Source organism: Sparus aurata, chromosome 24 (genome assembly GCF_900880675.1).
Source record: "Sparus aurata chromosome 24, fSpaAur1.1, whole genome shotgun sequence".
NCBI lineage: Eukaryota > Metazoa > Chordata > Actinopteri > Spariformes > Sparidae > Sparus > Sparus aurata.
In genome coordinates, this window is record NC_044210.1 from 3,688,029 (window position 1) to 3,714,280 (window position 26,252).

The 26,252-nt window shown below is 40.2% G+C and overlaps 2 protein-coding genes across 6 annotated transcripts in view; one reads left to right on the forward strand and one right to left on the reverse strand.

The window, feature by feature from the left end:
* Positions 1-18,904, forward strand: part of LOC115577141 (ATP-dependent RNA helicase DDX3X-like) — a 28,855-nt gene extending 9,951 nt beyond the window's left edge. For 4 of the 5 annotated variants that reach the window (XM_030409975.1, XM_030409976.1, XM_030409977.1 and 1 more), the window contains 7 exons: positions 1,360-1,504; positions 1,765-1,815; positions 3,683-3,864; positions 7,836-7,953; positions 8,103-8,256; positions 8,385-8,509; positions 9,585-18,904. In XM_030409975.1, the coding sequence (XP_030265835.1) occupies positions 1,360-1,504; positions 1,765-1,815; positions 3,683-3,864; positions 7,836-7,953; positions 8,103-8,256; positions 8,385-8,509; positions 9,585-9,664 (855 nt within the window). In that variant the 3' untranslated portion in view covers positions 9,665-18,904. The remainder of the gene's footprint in view (positions 1-1,359; positions 1,505-1,764; positions 1,816-3,682; positions 3,865-7,835; positions 7,954-8,102; positions 8,257-8,384; positions 8,510-9,584) is intronic. The other variant, XM_030409979.1, reaches the window with a different exon arrangement.
* Positions 18,355-25,984, reverse strand: tgds (TDP-glucose 4,6-dehydratase). Its single transcript, XM_030409980.1, has 12 exons — positions 25,716-25,984; positions 24,593-24,659; positions 24,333-24,401; positions 24,070-24,160; positions 23,831-23,979; positions 23,632-23,730; positions 23,154-23,213; positions 22,806-22,849; positions 22,192-22,357; positions 20,941-20,996; positions 20,583-20,680; positions 18,355-20,257 (listed from the first exon to the last, which is right to left on the reverse strand). Exons 1-12 carry the CDS (start codon positions 25,760-25,762, stop codon positions 20,163-20,165), a joined length of 1,041 nt encoding a protein of 346 aa, XP_030265840.1. The 5' UTR covers positions 25,763-25,984; the 3' UTR covers positions 18,355-20,162.
* Between the last annotated feature and the right edge of the window lie 268 nt (positions 25,985-26,252).

Below are 26,252 nucleotides of genomic sequence, written 5' to 3' on the forward strand. Positions count from 1 at the left end.
TCATAAGTGAAACCTTGTTAAAACACAAACGACGGCTCTTTCCTACCGTAGTACGGTAGACAACGAGCTACAACCATATGTTAATCAAAACGAGCGTCTGGACATTAACTCTGGTCTGTATGGTCAGCCAGCTGTGAGACGAGGGCGCAGGGACCGTCTACAAAGTGCAGCACTGAAAAGAGAAACTACAAAAAATTCAATAACTTCACTATTATTCAGAGTGTAGTGTCACCAAAATCACTCCACACATCAGTGGTCTCCTGCTGGTTATTCTACAATTTTTTTGTTTGGAAGAAATGTGCTTTGCCATAATTTTGGGGAATTTCTATTGAGAGAAATATTCACTAACACTAATATTCAGTGAAGTGTCACTGAAAACCACCTCTCCCTAACCCTACTTAACAAAAACGACTTTCTAATGTTACTTTAACTTGATTTTGGTATTAAAAAATATATATATATATATATATAATCCATGTCTTATTATAAATTAGGATGTTATGGTATCAGTCTGAAAGGTAAATCAACACATTTTACTCAGTGGCCTTTGTGCCCTGTCATGTGGTCCTTGGTGCCCGTGAAAAAAAAAGTGAAGGCCAAATGGACTTGCCCCTAAAATGACAAAATTCCCTCCCTGACTGCATTCGCACTAGTAAGCTACAGTTACTCTATGTAAGCTGAGTCCAAGTTGTCTCTAAGAGAGTCTCTAGAGTGTGAAATATTGCACATTGCCTCAGCCTGCAATAAAACGGTGGTCAATTCATGATACTTTCTCATCTCCTAATTTTTATACTTAATAATACAATGTCAATGTTGTGTAAGAAGAATCATTAATTAAATATATGAAAGTTACACAAGACAACAATATAGAAGAATTTATGGATTTGACGCTGTGATCGGTGATCGGCAATATCGGGATCGGCAGATACTGCTTTCGGTGATCGGTGATCGGCCCCAAAATCCTGATCGGTGCATCTCTTGTCCATAGTTGTAGTGATGCTTGTGAAAGCTTTAGTAAGTGTATTGTTTTCAGTTACACATAAAAATCCTATATAAACAGAAAAGTAATTGTTATAAAATTATAAAATCAATTCAAATTAAAGCAACAATATTAGAACCTGGATGCATTACAGTCAGTATTATACTGTACATGGACAGGAACAAGATTGAAATACACTGGTCTAGACTTTCCGGTGGTAAATTTGTATTGTAGCTTAAAATGGCTGATTTATTCTACCATATTTTTCAACAAAACTGTTAAATTGACTTTAAAAGGGATGTCTGCAAATTACCATATGAGCACATCAGTTTAAAATAGTTAAAATCTATCAATAAGCACATTCTCTGCTCCCACTCCAGATCCTTGCCAGGGATTTCCTGGAGGAGTACATCTTCCTGGCGGTCGGAAGAGTTGGTTCCACCTCAGAGAACATCACTCAGAAAGTGGTGTGGGTGGAGGAGAGTGATAAAAGGTCTTTCCTCCTGGACCTGCTCAGTGCTACAGGTGAGACAGTCACAGAGCAGTAACAACTCATGGCCGTCATCTGTGTCCCAACACTGCAGCTCCACCACACATACAACTAATGCTAACACACATTTGCACACACAATACAGTTTGATATACCATGTTGTCCTCCCATCCCAGCCGACACATTACTGTGTGTCTTTGTGGCACATCAGAAACATGAAACATCCACAGTTAGTTTTCTGCTGGTGATTGAGTAAAGTTTACATGTTGGTGGTTTGGTGTGGTTTTATCCCAAGTCATCCCCAGTGAGGTTCAGGACAATACTGGAGACAACATAGAGAAACCTGGTAAGATCATCAATGGTGAACTTTGTATCTGTCATCTCATATTTTAAATCATTTTGCCTGCCCTTTATTGTTCTTTTCCATGGATGGAGAGTCTTTTGTTTATTCAGTTCTTTTTGCTTCTGTGTACCATCTCATGGGTCAGGTTTGCTAAGCTTACATCAAACATGCCTGTTGTATTTCTTTTTCCTTTATTCAAGACTTCTTTTTTTTATGTACAGTTTGTTGCTGTGGTATCTTTATGTCAGACCAAAAGCCTTGATAGAGAGAGTCTGGTTATGCTGTAGTCTCAATAGCTAACAAGTGCATATAAATGTCAGTCAGTGTCCTTCACTTCATCATCAGGTAGTTATGATCAGGGATCCAGAGAATTGAGGAAGAACTATGACCAAACTCTTTCCATCAGTGGCTCCAGTCACAGTGCCTGCACAACAACACAGTGCTGCTCAGTTTAACCATTCTTTCTTGTGATTATTTCTTGTTTTTATCCACACTGCACTCCCTGCTGCCTGTTGCATTATTCTGTTCATATAAAAACATCTATTGTAATGTGCTGTAAATAATTGAAACTAATTAAGGTGCATGTTATCAAGACATTTGTGTCACACCATCATGGACTGAAACAACCTTCTCAGTAGATGTATAAACGTGCTGGTAGGGCTGAAAGAGGCACTGACATGACTTGATTATACATTAGTATACATTTTTAAATATCAAGATTCTCAGCATGCAAATTGTTTGGTTCGTATGTACAGCACTGAATGAATGAAAAAATGATGAAGTGAGATGGTGAATTTGGAGTTTAAATTTTTACATAAATGGTTTCTGTGTTTGTCAGCTGTAATAATAATGTTAATAATAATCATTATGATAACTATCATTAATGTTCCAATTATAGTCAATCAAACTTAAGTTGATAACTATAAAAAGCATGTATTAATCATGTGTTTATAATGAAGTTGCATCTGACATTTATAGACCTTGACATTGTCTTTAAAAAGGTTCATAAAGCATTTCATTGTTAACAGTGAATTAACAACTAAAGTTTAATTATTAATTGTTGATAGTTATTATAAAGTGTTACCACTTCACTATACAGCACCTCTCTTATTAGGGTTACAAATTTCTTAACGAGAAATTAAATCTGGCAAGGCAGACCAAATAAGAATAAAATGAAAAAGACCAACTCGATGTCAATACAAACAATATAAAAACATAATACCTGTTGTAACAAAGATGTTATTCCGTTGCCTGATGGTAGTTAAAATTTCCTGAAAAATATTTTTGTGTGATTTTTATGTCAAAAACATTAGATTTTTTGTCACATCAAAATGTGACAAAGAGACTTGGTAGCTGACAATGTTTTGTTAATAATGTTTTGTAAAATTTGGTTCGTTATTCTCTTAGATGTGCTTTATTTACACATACAGAGTTTGACATTGCAGTCTATTGTATCCATGACCATAAGCCGCTACTTTCAAGTCAGATCTCCACTATGTGGTTAAATAGCAAATCTGAAGCACCTTATTGCAACATCATCATCAAACACCAAGGACTGTATTTGGTGTGTTTTTTCTCTTAGATACAGATACCTCGTTACCAAAGGAGTCTTCTCCATAAAGTGACCACTCATAATTTGGGCGATGCCCTGACTTTTTTTTAAGGACTTTTGTACTTAAAAGGATTAAAAGGAAGAAGAAGAAAAAACAACTTGCCCTCCTCCATTAAACACTTTAGCTACAGTTTACAATATGATTTTTGAAAACAGAAAGAGTGGCTAACACCCAGCTGTTTGTGTTAAAAATGTTGCCAACACCAAGATTGTCTGTTCACCTCATAGTAACAGCTGCCTTTTCTCTGGGCTCATCAGGTAAGGACTCATTGACCCTGGTTTTTGTGGAGACAAAGAAAGGTGCTGATGCCTTGGAGGACTTCCTGTATCGGGAAGGCTACGCCTGTACCAGTATCCATGGTGACCGCTCCCAGAGAGACCGAGAGGAGGCCCTCAGCCAGTTCAGATCAGGAAAATGCCCCATTCTGGTGGCCACAGCGGTCAGTTCAAATATAAACCTGCTTGATACACTGGTAACATTTCTTCATGAAAACGGTTACAGTTGATGTAATGTTGATGACGGTTCTCAGTCATCCAGGTCATGGTAAATGTAAGAGCTGTATCGAAGGCAACGGGTTGTGTTTAAGTTTCTTGAAGATGTTTCACCCCTCGTTCAATATACTTCTGCAGTTCTAACTAACTGGAGGGTTGCAGGCTTTTAAACTTTGTGTGGGAGTGTCCATACAGAATCGTTAGGGCCACTTGTAGGACGTTTGCTCAACTGGCCTTCATGTAGATTGCTCGTGCTTGGTGAGCCCAGGTGTGACTGGTTGTTAAAGTGAAACTCTCACCAAAATGCAACCAAGGCTTTATTTGTGATTGAATATGAGTCAAACCTTCGGGTAAATGCATAATTATGAGGAAAGAGGCACTTTTAAGATTTACCTTGAGTTAAGGTAAATCCTATGATGGCATCAAAATCGCTATTTTTAAAACACTAAGAAGGCTCGACACAACATGAAACTTTGCTCATAGCATCACCAGGGTCTCTACTCATGAACACGAGCATTGAGAACATTGTTTGTGTATACAGAGTTTACTAAAAAGAAGGTTTTTGAACTACTCAGGTTAGCTGCTGCATCTCCGGCGCTCGGCCGTCATGGCAGGCAAAAAGTGTCGATCCACGAGTGCGACAATCAGAAAGGAGAGTAATGGTGGGACGCTCCTCAAGCTTAGTTCCATATGAATGCACGGATAATGCATTGTTTTGTCGTTTATGCTGTGACAACTTCGGTGTCTCCTCTCGGTCTTCTTCGCTGTTGTGCTGTGTTTGTGTCTCTCAGGTCACCGGTAGCATACTGGCTTCCTGCAACAACTATCCACGCGAGATGTCACGTGACTTTTCCGGCTGCTGATTGTAGTATTGCTTGTAATATGAGCAGGGTTCATACGGGTGCTTGAAATCCGTGAAAGTGCTTGAATTTCAATGTTGTGTTTTCAAGGTCTGAAAAGTGCTTGGATTTTAGTTTAGGTGCTTGAAAGTGCTTAAAACTCTGTTTCTTTCACAAAATTGAGATCAGATTTGATAGTTTGCTTATAACAAGGAGAAATAAAATCAGTAAGAGATCCGTATGTGGAGATGTTTCCTCCTGGGCTCCGCTGAGCCTCTCTGCTCCTCTCTGCGACCTGCCGGTCTGTGTGTGACCCCGCCCCGCCCCCTTCGAAGAGAGATGGCAGGAGATGACAAAATGCCGGGAGGCTCATGTGTTAACGAGCGTTGGCTTGAAAATGATAACTACAAACTATGGTTAAGATAAGGACCGAATCAAAGAGTGGCCTCATGCAAAGTCTGCAAAAAATGATTTGATGATTTGTGCAATGGGAGAGTCTGCGCTCCAGTCACATGAAATGTAAGTTAACTTAAGACTTTGAGTAACTAAGGCCAACGCTGCACGTTAACACTTTGTTGATGTTAACCGCTAACGTTTGCTAAATTAGCGTTTTTACAGACTAAATTATATAAAATGTAGGGTTGTCAAAGTTAACCTGTTAATTATAGACATAAACTACTAAACTATAGAAAAAACATACGCGTTAACGCATGTGATTAATATATTAATATGGAAACCATAATATGCTAAAGAATAATTAACGCACCATTAATCACGTTACGTGACCTCGTTAGGTTAGTGCTTGATTGTCTATATGCAGTCTGTAGCCTGTGTGTTGTCACACATGCAGCCTGGTAGCAATAGAGAAGTATGGCTGAGGAGAAGGAGTGGAAGTGTGAAAAGGGAATGTTCACTTTTCTCCACTTTTCATTACTTACTTCTATTAAAGTAAAATTTAATAAAGTAAAGTAAAACTGAGGAAAATATTACCCTTTATTTTTTTTTGTAATGCCTTACATTACTGCGTTACAGCAAAAAGTTATGCACTTCAGTAATTGCATTACTTTTGTAACGTGTTACTCCCAACACTGCATTTTGAACATAAAAATGTATGTTAAAAAAGGAAATTACTGGGTGCTCTCAGGTCTCTCTTTGTCTCGGTGCAAGTGTGCCTGAAGAACGCCAAGTGGCTTCCCTCTTTTTTGGATAAAACTTTGTGTTCACCTTTAATTTCTAAACTTTTTGCTGTTATGAAACATAATTTTAGATGTTTTCAGCATAATACAATGTACATAATTGTGATAAAAAGTGAAAAAAAAATAAGTATGAGTATATATGTACCTGTAGATATGTATTTTACCCCAGCGATAAGGTGCTGGAAAAATGTGAAAATAACCCTTAAAAGTGCTTGAAAATTGCTTGAATTTGACCTCTAAAAATGTGTACGAACCCTGTATGAGGCTCCCTTTTCAGCGTGGACGTCAATGTTGCTTTTCGCTAACAACAAAACAATGAATTATCCGCGCATTCATATGGAACTAAGCTTGAGGAGCATCCCTACATTAGTAGGTGATGCTACGTGCAAAGTTTCATGTTGTGACGAGCCTTCTTAGTGTTTTAAAAATAGCGATTTTCCTCAAAGGAATGATTTGTCTCCTTCAGATGTCAGTGGACAGCAGAGTCGTGACCTGAGGAGTTGGCCCTCCTGTGTTGTACCATTCATTTATGGAGAGGTTGTTTTGTCTCCCCAATGTACAGATCTGTGCAGTCCTGGCTGCATTGAACAGCATAAACTACTTTACTCTGTTTATGCCTGGGTGTTTTGTCCTTAGGATGGACCAGTTTCTGCCTCAGTGTGTAGGTGGGTTTAAAGTGAACCGGGACATGATGTTTATTGAAGATCCTCCCGACGCAGGGAATGACGATGTTGTGATGTTTTCCCGTCTCCTTCTCTTTGTCTGCTGTGGAACTTTTGGTTTTGAGAAAGGTCCAGTTTGGGTAACAACAGGTTTTAAATGCTCCCCTTATGTACCTCTGTTCCTTCTCCTTCCCCACTTTCTTTGTGGCGTCTTTATCAGCCCGACGGTTTAGGATTCTGATGACGCTCAGCTTGTGATGAGAATCGAACAACTGGAATGGAACTGTGTTTAAAGAAGACAGAAGCCTCAAGATTGAGGTGTACAGAAAACATACAATTTGTACTGCACAGTCCAAGAAAGGTAGACTGTCTCCTCTGACACTTCCTGCATGAACTTGATCTTATTGTCCACAGCATTTTTATGTTCTGTGAAGGCTTCCACTTCTTTTGTTCTGACTTTGACCCAAGTGTCATCCACATAATCCCCCTAATGGTGGCAAACCTCTACATGGAAGAAGCGGAGAGCAGAACCTCAATTACCTTCATAGAAACTGCTCCTAGCCACTGGTTCAGGTATATGGATGACATCTCTGTTAAAATCAAGGAAGTGGAAGCCTTTACAGGACAAATGAATGCTGTGGCCAATAACATCAAGTTCATGTGGGAAAATGTCAGAGCAGACAGTCTGCCCTTCCTGGACTGTGCAATACACAGTGAAGAAGATGGATGCCTCAACGTTGAGGTGTACAGAAAACCTAAACACAGGTGAATACTTGCTCTTCTACTCACATCACCCACTGGAGCACAAGCTGGGGGTCATCAGAACCTTAAACCAACTGCTGAGACCGGGCCCACAAAGACATGGGGGAAGGAAAAGGAACAGAAGCACATCAGGGGAGCATTTAAAACCTGTGGCTACCCAAACTGGACCTTTGTCAAAACCGCTAAAAGATCAAGAGCAGATAGAGAGGGGGAAATGAAAAAACATAACACCATTGTCATTCCCGAGTTTAAAAGCCTGTAACTCCCCTCCAGTTAGTTAAAACAGAAGAAGCCGCCTGGATGAGAGGTGAAACTAAAACTCATTCAGTTGCCTACGATACAGCACTTAGAACTTGACATGATAATATTGTAAAAATCACTGCTTTCAGCCCTGGCTAACGGTATGACAGCATTTTAACGTGTGTGTGTGTGAGTGACATGCTATTTTCTACCTCCTCAGGTAGCAGCTCGTGGACTGGACATCTCCAATGTGAAACATGTTATTAATTTTGACCTGCCCAGTGACATCGAGGAGTATGTCCACCGTATTGGACGTACAGGACGAGTCGGAAACCTTGGTTAGAATACAACAACTGTAATTTAGGGATATTAACACCGTGTCATGTGTTACATAATCTAAAATGATGATACACTCCAAACGATATAAGCTACAGCACACAAAAGGCTACTTTATTGCTACTATTACTGACTGCTTTTTTACCTGTAGGACTTGCCACATCGTTCTTCAATGACAAAAATGGGAACATCACTAAGGACTTGCTGGACATCCTGGTGGAGGCCAAACAGGAAGTTCCATCATGGCTTGAGAGCCTGGCCTATGAACACCAGCATAAGAGCAGCAACAGAGGACGCTCTAAGAGGTATACAACCACACTGTCTCTGTGTGTTTTTCTTATGTTTGCTTTCATTTATAGGTCCAATCAAATGCTTGGCTCAATGCAGTGAAGTTCAAGTTTAATTTGAATAATTTATATGATTTTACCTCCAGGTTCTCCGGTGGTTTTGGAGCACGTGATTATCGCCAGACGGCTGCAGGAGGCAATGCTGGAGGGTTTGGTGGACGTGGCGGTCGCAACCAGGCAGGACATGGCGGAAACCGAGGCTTTGGAGGAGGTGAGGATGTGGTCTTCTGATATACAGTGCCTATGAAAAGTATTCACCCTCTTAATTGCTTTCCACTTTTATTGCTTTTATAAATTCAATCATGGTCAACATACAAAAAATATACATAACAAAAACATTCTAATGTGAAAGTAAAAACGTATTTCTACAAAGCAATGTCAATTAATTAAAAAATATATATGTAAAATAAGTGATTGCATAAAATGTTGTATACAGAGTCCCTCCCATCTTAGCTGCTGAAGCTTTTACAGCTGCATTCACATATGAGAAAGCAGAGATTTTGCTGTTCATTTCAATGATGGCAGTCCATTTTGGCTGCTGCAGGGAAAAAGGTGAATCGGACTCAACTTTTGGAGAAATGTAACCCGACGTCATGTTTCAGTGGCCAATCACATAAGCTTGCGATCAGACTATAACTGAATCCACAGTGGAATGTGTCATGTATATTCACTTAGTTTGGCTTTATGCACAACTTTAAAACACACCTGTGGATTTCGGCCGTCCCTGTAGGACCAGCATGTGTAACCTGCTGTGGCAGAGGCATGACCGGAGATCATAAGCAGTAGAGCAGAATCGGCCAGAAGTGTTGGCATGTTATTAAGCATGGATAAATACCACAGAGGGACAAAATAGGCATTCCTGTCGTAGGCAAAGAGCGCCAGGCCTTGAAGACAGTTTTTGTCATGGCCAAGCCATGTAATTACATCGCCATGTGATGCACTGGGGACTTTTTCCCAAAAGCTGACATTGTCAAAGACACATCTGTAAAATGATAATCAAAGCCTCACAACCCCGCGAAATGCCTAGTTTTACTGTCAGGATTTGGGCAATTCGGTCTAGAGTCTAGAAAAGCCGCCCAATTACATGTCATCCTGGTTAGCTCGGTGCTTACCCGGAAGTTGGCCAACTTGGTCAGCGGAAGTCTCCAGTGCACATGCTCTGTGGCACCTGAGCTGGACAGCCACAATTAAAGTCTGATTCTGTGGGAAACACTGTTGTTCCTTTTGGTTCCTGGCTAAGGCCTTTACTTTGTTTGAGTTTTCTCCTATGTTTCCTTCCCCCTCAGGTGGCTTTGGCAACTTCTACACCAGTGATGGCTATGGAGGCAACTATTCGCACTCTCAAGTTGACTGGTGGGGCAACTAGGTTCATCCATCCTACCTTTACTCATCCCTTTTTCTTCTTTTCACTCATCCTCCTTCCTTTCTTGACATTTGTCTGCACCCCATCTGTCTCCTCCCCTCAATTATCCCCTAGAGTCCACATGCATGTTATTAAACTATTTATACTCATTTATATAGCCCTCGTTCAGTCCCTCTGCACCCAGATCTTTGAATTCCTCCTTTCCATCTCTACGTCTGTCTTGACAGTCCCCCATCCATTTTCCTTTTGAGTTCTTAAGTCCTGGTTTATCTCACCTCTTAGGCCACGTTATAAAGGGATTCTCCAATTTGAGATGTTTTTTTTAACACTTGCCACAGATTTGTTACAGTTCCTCTGTGGCACAAGCTTGAAGAAAAATAACCAATGTAATTCCTTAAAGATTCTTTAATCCCCTAAGAATAGTGGACACTTGAGATTTACTGTGAGTAGAGTCCTACAAAGCGCTTGCAGAGGACCAGGGGGAAATGCAGTTTTTTCACTTTAGATTTGAGTTTTGGCTTCATTGTGTTTTTGTCTGCATTCACCCAAAGCCAGCCAGGCGTCCTGTGTACCTACACATGTCATCTTTGTATGTAACGCATGGCCATGTTGTAAATCACGGGCCAAAAACTTTTCTAAAATATAGCGCAGAGATGGGCAAGATGTCAAATCTGAACAATATGTGTCTGCATATAAAAATGGAGACTGGCTGAAGCTTCTTCACCTGATGACATGAAAGGTACTTAAAGCGGCCACAGAAACGGAATTGTTTTTGTTTTGTTTTTTTCACCTTTCTAAAGCATATTGAAGTATTGATTTACTCAGATCTGAGAAAGATGTCTAACAGACTGAAGGGACAAGGGCTGGACAGACTCCAGTCAGTGGGACACCAGCAGATGTTGTCACCCGGCAATGATGCTAGCAAACAGAGTGGTTGTTATTGTCACAACTACAAGCAGCATTTTCTTTGTTTGAAAAAAGTGGAGGACCATTTGTTTCTGTACCGTGCCTTTAAGAATTTGAACTTTGTCCCTTATTTCCGTTGTTTTTATTGCCATAACACGTAACTGGCTACAAGTACTGGCCAACTGTGACTAAAAAGAATGAGTATTTAATGTCATGTATGGGTTTAAACATGTTTTTCTTTATTTCTATTTGGAAGGAAACAAACTAGGCTTGAACTAAATCAAACCTTGGCAGAAAAAACTAAACAAAAACTGTGATGGGGAAACTCAAAGCAATTCCTTATCTGTCTATTGGAGTACAAATTGGTCAGGTCCCCGATGAGCTGATTCCAAAAAGCATATTACCACTGCAACCATATTTCTCTATTTTTTTTTGATATACTCTCATCCAGAGTAACCAAAATAGAAATTACATTTGTCTTGTTAAAAAAATAGTCCTTGCTGATGAGTGGGGATGAGGACTGTGGTTTTATGCTTTGGGGAAAGCGAGTCCTACTAATTGACCTTTATGTCACATCTACAGCTCCGGTTTGAGCTTGAGTTTGGATTTCTCAATGCCATTTTGTCACTAATTGTTGGATCACTTTATGTCAGATACAGAGTCACAGAATTTGGTGTAGCTGTGCAGCAGCAGTCATGTTTTGTGACTTCTCCCAGCCTTCTCTTTCAGATATGTGGCTGTAAATGTAGATATGTTCCTCAAAACTCACTGTATTGTGAACTTAAAGTCCGATGAGACTCTCGAGCCATTTTAGATTTACCAAGAAGTATCTCCCAGTGAGCACTGTGAATTACTGAAATGGTCTCGAAGACAATTTTAGGTTAAATGAACGATATTTGCAGTCTGACAACAATCATTGTTATGAAATAGCAGAGAGTCTATCTTTCTGTCTATACAGATTACTTGTGACCACACTCAGTAGTGAAAGCAGTGTAAATTGAAAACCACTGCTGTTCATGGCGGCTGCTGCTGCAGACATCAGACTCCAACTTGTGGCTGTGGCTGTTCAACCAACTATTGGTGTCACCATGTTCTTGGGAAACTGGCTCTGCTTCCACCACAAACATTAAAACCCTTGTTTGCAAAAAGGTTCTTTCAAGGGGAAACACAACCAAAAAGCTAAGAGTTCAGAATTTTCTCGCTCACTCTATCCTGGAGAGTTAAATGAAGAGTCTTCTCTAAAATAAGTCATTCCAGTTTATTCGTTGGGTCTTTAAGATCTGTTGAGGTCAGGGATAAAAGTCAGGAATCGGATAATTTAGCCTAACTCATTTAACAGCAGGGGCAGCTTAGGCTTTCCAGAGGATCCAATACCACACCTCCATAGCACATTTCAACAATGTCCTGTCTAGCTGTACTGCAACCAGATGTAATTAGGCACACTTCCAGCTGTATCCATAGGACTGAACTAGTTGGAAAAGGCATTTCTTACTTGGATAATTTGTTGGAGGTTTGACCTTACCCTGATTAATGCCATCTTATGGAGTCTAATTTTTTTTCTTACTATTGATTCATTCAACAGATATGAGCTGTAATTTTCTGTTCCTCTGTGGACTTGTAATGAAGTCTATCTTATATGAAATGTTTCAAAGAGGTCAGCTGACAAAGAAAGCACAGAAATTAGTCTCAGTCCAACTTAAAGGCAACTTGTCTCAGTGCCATCCTGCACACACCAGGCATGTGCCATTACAAATGGATGCTGTTAAATTCTTTCCCATGATCAACATGTGGCAGCTGTTAATGACTACTCCTTCAGTTTGTATGCATGTGTTGTCAGGTGATGCAACACAGCCAGTGTGTGCTGCACATTGGCCAGCATTGTCCCAGTTTAGCCCTGTTCGCAATGTTAAAAAGTCACCTGCCTCGGCAAAGTACAGTAAGATATAGGACAGATGAAACGTGCTTGTGGAAAAGTGACATAATGGAATAAATCACTTTTGGCTCCAACTTGTAAGAAGATCACAGAATCATTCATGATAAAATTGATGCGTGGTCCCTGGTTAGCCCTACTTTGCCCTGCTGTTGAACCAGGCTACAAGGGGCAGTTGACCTGCCCCCAGAATGTCCATTTTTCAACCCTGAGTGAACTTGCAGAAGAAACTCCGCTGTACATTTGAATGTTCAGTGGTAGAGGTCCAATGCCCCAATGTTCATTAGTAGCAGGATAAGACAAAAAATGCTCTCTTGCTACCTGGTGGGGAAGATAATATATCATCACGGGCTGAATTTGTTTTGTTTACTTGAACAACTTAAATGAAATGAAGATTAAATGTAAATACTGTTTACTCAATATTCAAATGTTCAAAAAGAGAAGAATCTCCACTGAAAATTGTTAATTCTAATAAATGTGAATTGTAAGTGAAACAACACTTGATGTGTAAAACATTACGTTTGATCACTCGACGTTGGACCAGGCAGTGTCTGGTTGGCTTAGTTCAGTGGGCAATTTGAACACAGGTGGCAATTTTATTCTTTGAAGATATTATTTATGTACAAAAACGTGCACAAACACACATAAACCAGATAAGGGACATTTATACACCAGGTAATGCTCACAAGGCAGATTCCCTCAAATTGCCCACTGGCTTTGACAAATGACAAGGCTGGACCAAGACAATAAAACATATGCAAGTGTTGTTGTTTTTTGGTCAAGGAGTTAAAAATGCCATGCAAATAAATCAAACTCTACAGCAGGCTTCAGTTACGTTAGACCTCTCTGATATTTCCCGTCTTCTTTGATTTTTAGTCCACTTTAATAACAGGCTGTGTTTGGGTCAATCTTTAAATCTGTTCACTGAGTACAGTTGGTAGGGAGAGTCTGGAAACTGGAGGCTTCAGATTCCTTTTTGAAGAGTTTCAGGCTGAGTTATGCTGTAGGACTCATGATTGAAGCAGATTGCGTCTTGGTGAAAGACACCAACTTCCTGTCTTGGGTCACCTGGTTCCCTATGTAGTGATTAAAAAGAGGAGCTAGTAAAAGTGTTATTAAGGGATCATGCTGTGTTCAAGGACAGTGGTCGTAGGATGCGACATGAGGAAAAAACTCTTACGTAGTAGAGGGTAAACATGACACGCTGCACCATGTCCAACTGCTCCCATTGGCCACTTCAAAATGTATCAAAGACAGAAAATGAGTTTGCATTTTCTTTTCAACAACTGCTTAAGTGTGGTTCAACACTGTATTGTTGCTTTTGGTTCAACTTAGTTTAATTTTGGTAAAACTTCTATGAACACTAGTTAAAGCATTAAGTTGTTGACCAGAACTGTGTTTTAGGTGTCCCAATAGATGATAGTAGCACCGGTTAACCAATCATATAACTGCTCTATGGCCATGATATGAATACTTTATTTTTCCTGCAGCAATGGTGGATAGTCTCCATCTTAGATTTCTTACAAGAGCTGCTGCTGGTCGGTATGAAGTGATGACCAGCAGTAAGCTAAAGTCGGTAACAATAAGTTGAAGCTAACAGTGCAAATGACAATCAATTATGAAGGATTTGCTTACTCACTTTACTCTTTAAGTTGCACCTTTTAATAGTCTTGAACACCTTTACATGCAAATCTTTTTTCAACCAGCTGTTAATTTGAAACATGCAGTTTTTTTGTCCTCCTCCCTCTTGGAGGAGGAGGCTCTGCAAAGGAAGTTGAAGGCTAAACTGACTCATAACATCACAATTGAATATCCACTTTCTGAGCATCCTTCAATCCCAAAGTTTCCATGCAGATCATTTTTGAAATTTTTTTTTGGGTGCTCAACACAGATGAGGCACTGTTACCGAGTCCACCCTTTAATTTTGACTGAAACTGTTTCAATACCTGAATTGTTAACTGACACTCATATATTTCCTGTGAGAGGGAATGTTTCAGCGTTTGTTACATGAATCAATGACCACAAACTTGGTATGCAGCTAGTGCAGTCGCATTGATGTAGTTCTTACAGCCCAAATTCCAAGAATTACTTCTAAGAAGGATACACAGTGAGAGGCAAAGCCACTTTGTGTGGAGACGTTGCTGTGCTTTCTAATAGCTAGTAGGGGGCAGATAGACTAATGGTGAATAAACAAAGCAGCAACTCATGTTTCATGTCCAGTGATAAAGATGTTAGGAGTTGCAGATGTCAAACAAGATGACAATTGCTAATTGGCTGATAGTGCAGATAGGAAGTGGTGTGTTATGCAGCAGGGAATCATGGAGGGTAAAACTTAAGTTTACCTCACATTTCATCTTGTTTCTAGAACAATCTTGTCGTCCATTAGTGTTGTTCAGAGTACACAGATATATATATGCAAATTATTGAGGTCTTTTTCTGGGGCATACAGATGATGTCTGTCAGCTCTAATTACTATCGAACTGTGTTGGAACAACACTTAACTACCACTGTGCCCCGAACCCCCACCCCACCTTATCAAACAGCCCCCTGGGCTCTCAACTTCTGCAGTAAGTGCACAAGAGATCAGTTACTTGTGACTCGCATTCACTTTACTGTCACCAAGAATAGTCCGCATGAGTTTTGTTTGGGCCATTTTCTTCTGTGCTCCGTTTGGATCAGAGCACAAACTGGCACAAGTGAATCAGGCTAAATTCTGACATGTGCACGGTGCCTTGAAATTACTGCATCGTGTTGGTTAGGGCTGGGTATTTTTCAATACAGATGAAAGATCCAAACTATTTTACGAATGGTTTATTTTAGAATATAAATATAGTTACAGATGAAAGTAAATGCATGTGATATCGTATGTGGACATCACCACTGTCATTAAACAGGTTGGGTTCACAATGAAAAACAGAATTGCAGCATTATTTTGAACATTGTGTCAACGTTTAGGAGCTGTTGTGCAATCGATGGCACAATCTGATTCAGGAACAAGTTTTAGCTGACAGTTGTATTCTTAGGGCTGAAACTTAGACATGTAGTTGTCATTAATGTTACATTTTGGTCAAATGGATTCCTGTCAGTTCCCATTAGCCATTGCTTTTTAGCGACGTAGTGGCAGGGTTCTGTGGATAAGTGTAGGTCAGTCACTTGGTCTAATATGGACTAAAGTTGGTGCGAGGATCAATCCTATTGACCCTTAATGTTTCCTCTAGCGCCATCATTAGGTTTAATTGAAATTTGTCCAACACTGGTTTGTGTCTAGATATCTGCACACTTGCAGAACATTGTCTTTACTTGTTGTTAGCAACTGCTAGCATGTTAAAATGCTAAACTTAAATGGTAACCATTATTTTTTAACATTGTTATTGTGAGGATGTCATCATGCTAATGTTAGCCTCAAAAAGCTGCTAGCATGGCTATATATGCTCCTGCTGTTAGTCTTGTGTTGTTGTAAAGTTAATGGATTATTTTCTCATGGTACAGCAGCCATTTGTGTTTATTGAGACCATAACAGGCCTGTTTTTGCCTCTCAGTAGTGGGGGGAGGAATCATGTGGTTAAATACCCTCTGTAGTAAATGAGTTTAAATGTACCAGTAGTTTGGACCAACGGCTGCTCTTTAGAAGAAGACCACGCTCACTTTATTTCATCTGAAAGGAAATCTAATTTAGAATCCAGCACTTTAGTTTTTGGTTTTGATTATTTTCAAAACCTTTTGATGCCTTAAATTCAAGGGTGATACCCAGCCCTAATGGAGCAGATAGTGAAGTTGGTTACACTGTATACAGCATTACCATGGTGGCAGACACATTGACAGTGTCACCAGGGATAAATGATTCTGCATCACTATGGTAACTAACTTACCAGCAGGATTGCTCTGATTGTCAGTGAACAATAAATGGTGCTATGCTCCCATTGCTGCGGCCTGCAGGCCCCTCTGTTGTAGAAAGACTTGAGTTCCCACAGAGTTCTACAGAAAATATTTCAGTTATTTAGTTTGATGTTCAACTTAAGTCTTCTGTAATACATGTCCTTTAAAACCTCTGAGAGGTATGGAGGAGTGAGTGAGACTGTGTGAAGTGTAGCGCATCTAGGTGACAAAAAGAGAGGTTTCTCCACTGTGTGTGTGCGCGTGTGTGTGTGTGTGTGTGCGTGTGTGTGTGTGTGTGTGTGTGTTGAATGGAAAGGTTCTTCCAGATATGAAATCGTTTTTTTTTTGTTTTTTTTTGGGACCAGGTGGAGTTCTAGTCAACAGCAACCATAAAATTCAGCTGTTTGCACACAGAGTTCTCGAGCCTAGTTTTGCTGCTAGTTTGTGTAATTTATCAAGCCTTTTTGGGAAATATTTATTTTTATAAGCTTAATACGAAAGTTGATATTTTACAAAGTGACTTGACCAAAAGACAGTAAACAAAAACACTGGCACTTGAATGTTGAATGTCATTGGTATGAGTGAAAATTTCTATTTTTCTGGGGTAGTGTGAGCTTTTTAATGTTAAAGTTTCAATGTGTAGGGATTTCTTTTTAAATATGTCACTGTTACCAGCTGTGATCATACAAGAATGCAAAAAGTTCAAAAGATCTACAAATTACAAAACTGTCACTGGTGCCAAAACCACTTCAACTCCCCGATTTTTCGGACACCTCACTACACCACTCTATGTAGCAACCCATGCTGCTGGTAAATTTAACAACCTTTTCACCCAGCACCATCATCAGGGCAGCAGTGAACTTAATCCAGTACTTAGCATGTTCGCACTCTGAACTACAATGGTGACCATGGTAAACACTTTAATACAGCATATTGTGATACAGTTGTAGTTCTTGGAAATTCAGTTAAGAAACCATTCATAAACAACACAAGAATGCCCATTTTTGGCTAATCCAGTGAATTGAATTGTTAAAGTCAGAGTACTATATTGTATAAAGGTGTGTTATGTAAGAACTGACCATCTGGCAATTAAAACTGCAAACAAACAGAGATCAAGCATGTCACCAGAGTAACCACTGGAGTAACTTTATCTAGTTGTCATCTAGATCTAGTGGTTAGCTTACTGTCTCTGCTACACAATCCATAGACATCTATGACACAATGTCAACACAGATTTTGTAATTCTGTTGATAATTAGTTATTTTTTAAATGTTTTGAACTAATATACGTACATATTGCACCTTGAACCCAGCGTCGTAACGGCCTTTGTAAAAGTTGCTTGGCTTTTCTTTGAACCGCTGGTCATAACAGAGCTCTCCCCTTTTCTGTCAGTTACTGCAAAATATAAAGATGTACACGTGGTGCCACATGAGGTGCACGACAGTTGTGTCACAGCTGATGTGACCGTGACATATTAAGAGAAACATCCTACACGGGTTACCTTTAAAGTCACTTTGGACTCCGTATCAGATCCATAAACCTGTTTGTGCGACAGGTTCCATTGCCAATAATGATAATCAACCATAAACAGCCATTTTGAATTGGCAGACAAAATTTGAGACGATACCACCATATATGCCAAGGTTTGGATTAAGAGATAATAAATAAAACGTTACGATCAAAGACCATTTTGTAAAAAGAAAAAACATGCAGTACAAAAAAAAAAAACAACTGTCCAGATTCTCTCCAAGTCAGTTTTTTATTTTCATTTTTCATTTGAGTCTTTACACTTTTCCTTCCCGTTAATACCCTTGTTGTGAATGTCTGGCAAGTGGTGATCTTTAAAGTCTTCATAACACAGGATTAACTGTGGTTCTATTGCTATGTTGTTGTGATTTGCATATTTTCAGGCGTCATTGTGTTGATGTTCATTTTGGAAGCTTCTGGCCAATCAGAAATGGGGAGGACAATTTTTTTTTTGTTATGAGTTTTTAAGTGCAACTAACAGCTGATACAAGTCTCCATCTGCCTCTTCTTGCATCAAAATATGATATTATCGCTGTTCGTAATGTTATCTGTATTTTTACCGTAAAAATCCACGCAGCACAGACATTCTGCAGTTATACAGGACAATCCACGTGTCAAGCAACGGCCTCAATGGACCAGAATGCAATGTGGCCACAGCAAAGTCAGGACAGATCATAAATACGCTAAATGGGTGAAGGATCACACTTTACTGCCTTTTGTATGCAGAAACACAAACGGATAAACTGCAGCTTCATTTTACTTTGACTTCATAAATCTAAGAGGGTTATTATAAAATAGATGTAGTCATATTTAAGAATAATGTCTCCATTACTGACTGGCCAGACCTCTCAATGTGGGCACACAGCACCTCCGGCCTGGTAGTTAGTATTTGCTTTATGTATTAGTTTAGCAGTTGTGCACGAAGAGGAGCACTGCACGAAGAAAAAAAAAAGTGCATCTATTCTGATTTTACCACAAATAAAGGTTTGGATTTGCAAAAGTAACCACTGTGTCATCTTCTTCTTTGTATGTTTTTTTTTTGTAAGATGCAAACTGACATAAGTTTGCTTCTGTTTAAGCCAGGCGGCACCCATTAACAGTTAATTACTTGAACTTTGAGCAAAAAAAAATGTGTGTATTGCTGTGCTTTGCTGAATGTTGTGTGGGCAGAGAGGAGAGGAGGAGCTGCATCTCAGCTGCTCAGAGCCTCCAGCTCATGAGAAGGGTCGGTGCAGAGCCAGACCTTCTGACGGAAGAAACAGCAGTCGTCACATCAGATGGAGAGAGCTGGAGTCTCTGGTGAGTGCTGAGTTCATTTAAGGGCTCAACTGAGTTTAATCACACAGAACAATAGTGTGTGACGTTGCCGGCTGACTCGCTGCCTTTACACAGAAATGTGTTCTGGGCTGGTTGGGGCAAATAAACACCTGGGTTGTTGCGCAAACGAAACAAAAAAAATGTAAAAATGCATAAACTAAATATGTTGAAGTTATGATTACCAATTGAAACGCACCATCACCTTGAATAAAATTACAGACCAACAACCCAATGGAGGAACAAAGGTCTATTTGTTTTTAGACATTTTAATGCAGAAATGTTACGACATATTTTATTGTGTTTATTTGCAGTTAAATAAATTCTACAGAACTGTATGAAAAATATTTCTCTCTAGAAACTGTGTGAAACATCGGACTAATGAATGACTAATGACTTTGAACTAGCTGCTGTTCCCTTCTCACCTTTTTATTTTAAGCTGACATCTGACAAAAAAATATCTTAACTCATTAAAAGGCTTTTGCTGTTAAAAGTTGAACTGTTTCTGTCTGTGCTGTCTGTCAGAGAAGCACCAACACAGCCTAACTGCGTCACACTCGACGCTTCAGGCATATCCTCTGTTAACTTTATATTGTTTTTTTGCACATTGGTTAATTGTTTAATAGAGCTTTCAGGTTTCAACATACTTGCATAGAGTATGTTTCAGCCTTAAAAAAAAAAATAAAGACTGCTGATCAACTTAAGCTGAATCTATAATTAAAGTCATGATAAAGTGCATTGATTTCCAGGTGAAACTGCTTTGGTTGAAAGAAGGAGCTGCCTTCCTGTTTGGCACTTCAGGGCCTGTTGGTCCACCAATCACTCAGACCGTTGAGAACTGTGCTTATGTGTTCAGTATTCATGAGTTGAATACTGAACCCAAATATCATGTAAAGTTGTTAAAACCACTGCTCTGTCTGTCAAGCAGCAAGGCACAGCTGAACCCACTTATTCGTTGGTAGCTTTTTCAAGCTCGTTTCTGATTGGTCCTCGGTCCTCGCTTGTGTCTGACCAGAAGTTTGGGTTGTCTTGATACCAGTTGACTAAAAGAAAAATACAAAACAAAAGGAATTAATTACATGAAATGTACATCACATCATGTACAGGAAACCACAAACACAGGGAGGACTAAAGTAGGTCTACATCTATAGTTCTGTATTGCTACTCTATTTCTATTAATGGGGGCTAGTTCTTTTATTCCATATATGCACCAAACCAGACAGATTTTTATTCGGCAAGGGACTGGGGGAAAAATTGCACTTTTGATAGTTAAGGTTGCTGACCCCTGGGTAAGGGGCTAGAGAAAGGCATTTTGTCAATGAGGGCCCAGAGGTGTGTGTGTGTGTGTGTGTGTGTGTGTTACTGTACCCGTCTGTCTGATGCCTTCAGCCCAGGGCATCTGAGCTCTCCAACCCAGATACTGCAATTTCTCACATTTGATGGGGTAGCGCAGGTCAACACGCGGCCTACAGAGCAGAGGTCAAAGGTCGGTGTCAGTGTTGATTACGGTGTCTCATATTGTCGTGGTAACAATCAGCTCACTGTCCTGACAGGTTCATGCAACAAATGTACAACTTGTCAAACTGGTCTCGGTAAGGCTGCTTTTCTCAGAATTTGATAAATGCATTAGTCCTTGTGTTAATAGTAATAACAGTCATTTATTTAATTCATCTATTTGTAAAGGCACCTAAGACTTCCATCTTGATTCCTGCTTAAGATTACTCACCTGTCAGGCACAAACTCCAGCCAGTCATTCACCTCAGAGTCTGGAACGTTCTTGACCTAACATAACACAGTTTTATGAAGTATTTAATAACCTTTCTTCTTTACAGGAAGGATATCTAACAATCTTATGGATTTGTGTATTGTCCTATCAGTTGACACACGCTCATTCAATACCAACTCTCCTTGACCGACTTTCTCAAAAAGAAATAATTAAATTGATGGCAAAATTTAATAAATGCTTTGTATATTCTCAGCCTCATTAATTCATAGTTTTCAGTCACGTGACCCACGCGCTGACCTGGAGGGACAAAGATGGTGGCTTACACCAGACTTCCTGAGACAGGGCAATAGCCGGAAAAAATTTCCCGTTGCGCAGTTATTTAGATCACCTGTCGACCTCAAAAAAGGTATGGTACGATATGGACATAAACTGCAAGTGTTGGACACTTGCAAACCATATACAGCATACTGCGGTATTTCTGCTTTTAAAAACTGCCAGAGCTCCACTTTGGTGACATTTACGTGTACCTTGTGGAGAACCCCTCACCTTATACTGCTGCCACTGTTTGGGGGGTTAAGAGCAGGAAGTTCTTCATTGTAAAAGCAAATGTAAGTACGTCTTACGGCACAAATCCACAATCTCCTCCTCTCTGGGTTTTCTTTTTTAGACGCAATGAGGTAGAAGCAGAGCCCAGGCTTGTCTTCTCGCCTGTTGCATCTGTGCACCTGACAACACAACAACTATCCGGCATTTTGGCAAAACGATACTGGTTCCAAACGAAATTCATCCCTTTGCTGCCTATGCTGCCGGGCAGCGGGGATTGATCTTTTGCCCTCCAAGGGGGCGTTCCCCTGGGAGCGTGACGTCACATGAAAACTATGAATTGCAGGAAGCTATATTTAACAAGATCTGTGCTACTTATTGTAAAGAACTGTGCAACAACTATTTACATGGATACATGCTGAAAATCCTCCTGAGGGTTTCTTGGATGTCTAGTAAAACATTTCAGCCCAATCCATTTAGAAATCTAAATATTAATTTGGAATACACAGAAAAAGATGAAATTTAGCTCTGAGGGCCAAACTTCATATATTCATAACTAAAAAAGTATGTGGAGTACAGATGTAGGCATTTGCAAGGCCCAATGAATTTCATTTGTTTTGTCAGTGTTTACATAGTTCTTTTGATTACAAGAAAATCATGACATGAACCTCCTGCTAAAAGTTTAAATTACAACAACAGTGAACACACCATTTTAACAAGTTGCCTGGCCAGTTGCATGATGGGTATCTCACAGCCAGTTCCCACATTGTAGATTTCTCCCACGGCCCCTTTCTCCAGAACCAGCAGGAAGGCATTGATGACGTCATCGACAAACAGGAAATGGCGGGATTTAGGAAGGGTTCCCTGGATAGTGCTGCAGCACAGAGGAGGGAGAGAAAGCTGTACTACATTTACTCAGTTAAAGCAGCTCAGGAATTATATGTATATTCATATACATATGCCTTTATTGACAGGACAGCTTAAGAGATGACAGGAAACAGGATGAGAGAGAGGGGGAGTTGTCACGCAGCTAGGGGCCCCAGGCCAGGATTTGAACCCGGGTCTGCTGCAGTGAGAACAAAGCCTCTCTACATGGGACGCCCGCTCTACCAACTGAGCCTAACGGTGCCCCAAACAGGCAATATATTTAATGTTTTACCTCATCATTCCATTGTTTTTTTGTAAAAATCTGCTTATTTTGTTGTTTTAGTGTCACAGTCTTTTTGGAATCGTGGTTATATTTCAGAAAAATACTGTAGCTGGATTATAACAACAAGGTTCATAAGTGAAAGCTTTTCAAAATAAAGTTCAAATTCACCTACCATTTCTTGTTCATCTGCAGGAGGGTGAGAAACCTTGGAATGACCTGAAACGTTAAACAAAATGATTGGTGTTGGTGAAGACAGCAGCATTATCACTGTAAGATGATGTTGCGTGAATTTAAATAAAGTCAAGGGTGACTCTTGTTTACCAAGTGGGGATTAAAACCAATCTGAACTGGTTCATACCAAGCACAAAACGCTGCATAGTTATAGTTTAATACATTTCCTAAAGGCGTTCTTGAGATATGTCATTCAGGAGAATGGGACGCATAACCCGAAAACGTGCTGCCGCTGTCGCTGGCATGGAGGCATTTAAATGACCAACAGTTGTCGGTTTGGGTTCTGTACCTTCTCAGTGAACTGCCGGGGCCCGTAGATGTTGTTGCTCCTGGTGATGATGATGGGAAACTTGAGAAAGATCAACAGAACAGTATTTAACATGGACTTAACCTGGAATACCGGATCAGCAGACTTTAAAATAGTCAGATCTGAGACCAGTTTTAAGATCAACACTAGCAAAACAGGCAATCGCACCGATACATAACCTCTTTTCAACCTCCTGCTTCTGTGAATTGCAATATCTTCACATTTTTATCAGCTCATTTTTGCTTTATAATTAGTTTTACACTTTCTCTGGATGTCTTATTCTTTATTTCTATTCCCCCATGTAATGTGTGACCATGGCTGCTGCTTACGTCCACACATTTTTAACGGCGACATGAGTCCATCATAATTTCTGAAAGCCCAAGCGGATGTCGTGATATTGCTCAATTCGTCCGACCAAGTTGCTCGCTAAAACCAGTACAACCATAACAGTCGTGTGTACCTTATATTTGTCCCAGTAGGATCTGACCAGGTACTCTGCAGCTGCTTTTGTAGCAGAGTATGGGTTGGAGGGCCTCACTGGACTGCTCTCGTCAAACACCTGCACAGAACAAACACACAATATCCCCAGCACATGAAAAGAAATCACTAAATGACTCAAAACTTCAACAAGTCTATCAGTTGAATCACTGTCCGCTCACCTCGTCCAGACTGGCTCCGTACACTTCATCAGTGCTGACATAGATTAAGCGCTGTGGCTGGTGTCGGGCCTGATGGGCGGCTGCAAGTACAACTCTGGTTCCCTCGATGTTAACACGTTGGAAGCTGGACGGAGTTTCAAACGACGACTCTGAGCCAAAGAAAAAAAAAAAAAGATTGCCAAATCAGAAAAGTAAATTCTGCATGTTTGAAAACTTCAGCTAGAACGACTCCCGCTCACCGACGTGCGTTTTGGCCGCCAGGTGGAAGATCACATCGATGTTTTCTGTGTTGAAGATGTGGTTTACCAACCGAGAGTTACACACATCTCCCTGTTGAGGAAAGGGGGAGATTGTTGAAAGTTAAATATTTATAACAGAGGACAGAAGTGTATCTTTATGATTTATTGATTGGTATTTAACAAAGCAGGTTTATCTGAGATCACTAGATCAGCGAGTGTCCGCGGTGTATCTCTAGTTTTTTTTACGTGTCAGCAGCACTCACTCTGATAAAGGTGTAGTTCGCTCTGTCTTGAACGCTCTCCAGACTCTTTGGGCTGCAGCAGTAATCCAGCTGAAGACATCACAGATCACTGACACGTGTTAATGCTACAGCACATACAGCACACAGGAGGACAGAGGCAAGTATCCAATGCCCCCTCAGAGTGTTACGTTAAGCTCTAAATGGGACAGTAGCTCAACACTGAATAATTATATTCATGGACAAGGACCGTCAGCTGTAACACACACAGAGTGTTGACTTACATCATCCAGGTTAATGATCCTCCAGTCAGGGTGTCTTTGGACCAGTGAACATACAAGATGGGAGCCACTGGAGAGACAGACAGGGTGGTGGAGAGACAGGTGAGACATATGCAGGGTTTGTACACATTTTTCAAGGTCAAATTCAAGCACTTTTTAAGCACTTTTAAGGGTCATTTACAAAATTTTCCAGCACCTTATCGCTGGGGTAAAATACATATCTACAGGAATATATATACACTCATGATTATTTTTTCACTTTTTATCACAATTATGTACATTGCATTATGCTGTAAAACATCTAAAATAATGTTTCATGATAGCAAAAACTTTAGCAATTAAAGGAGAACACAAAGTTTTATCCAAAAAAAGGGAAGCCACTTGGCTTTCTTCAGGTACACCTGCACCGGGACAAAGAGAGACCTGAGAGCACCCTGTAATTTTCTTTTTTGACATAAACTTTTATAAGCTTTTCACTTATTCATCAAAGTTTATTAATATTGAACGTGTCATCAGTCTAAATTGCATCAAATTCACTGTCCAGTCTGATCCCAATGTTGCCAAGACACAGAGTTATAATGTCAAGCACTTTCAAGCACTTAAACTAAAATACAAGCACTTTTCAGACCTTGAAAACACAACATTGAAATTCAAGCACTTTCAAGGATTTCAAGCAACCGTACGAACCCTGCATATGAGACAGAACTAAGATTGTCGTTGACTCAACTGGCCTTCATGCGGGTTGATAGGACCAGGTGAGTCCAGGTGTGTGTGGCTGTTACATGGATGACTGAGAACCTTCATCAGCATCTTACATGGTAGTAATATGAATCCATTATTTATATGTTGCGTATCAATCTAAGAGCTGAACTGACATCAGTGTAACCCACTGTAGTGTAGTATCTGAGAAGGAGAAACTACAGCTCCCCAGTCAGCTGAGTCTGACATATGTTACTGTACACATTTCAGAACTGTAACAGAGACTGTTGGAATAGTTTGGTTTTAGGTGTCTTCGCGTAAACGTTAGAAAAGCGAGCTCAGTGTGAAACGGACCAGTGAGCCGGTAATGACCCATGTCACATCCTGGTTGTCCATATGACTTCATTAGCGAGGTGTAATTACTCACATGAACCCTGAGCCTCCTGTCACCAGCACGGTCCTGTTCCAGTCCATCCTCTGGTCCTCAGCACTGAGCACAGGCGGCTGTCACTGCACACTCGCCTCTCCTACAACCATAGTAACGACAACTTCATTTCGTTTTTATCCTCCGTTGTCGAGCCTCTAGGTGACTGTTAATACAGGCAGGTAGCACAGAACTCCTCTATTTCCTCAACACAGTGGAAGCTTTGTGTGATGGGCGACAGTCAACAGCCGTTTTACGGCAGTGTTGACACGTTGAAAATGGGCGGAACATTTATCGCATGTAGATTTGTTTCTACTCTCTCATTGGTTGATTTACATGACGGAGCGGACTACCCGCTGTTTCATTGGTTGAATCTAACTTCCATTAAGCTGTCAACACTGCCCACTGGGCAAGGCAGTAGTGTCAAGGGAGCTGCAATAGATTTGTAGCGTCCGGAAGTCATTTTCAAAATAATTCGAAAAATACACTATAGATGATTCCTTTTTGACAAATGTTCAATCTTAAACTGTGCTTGTAGGA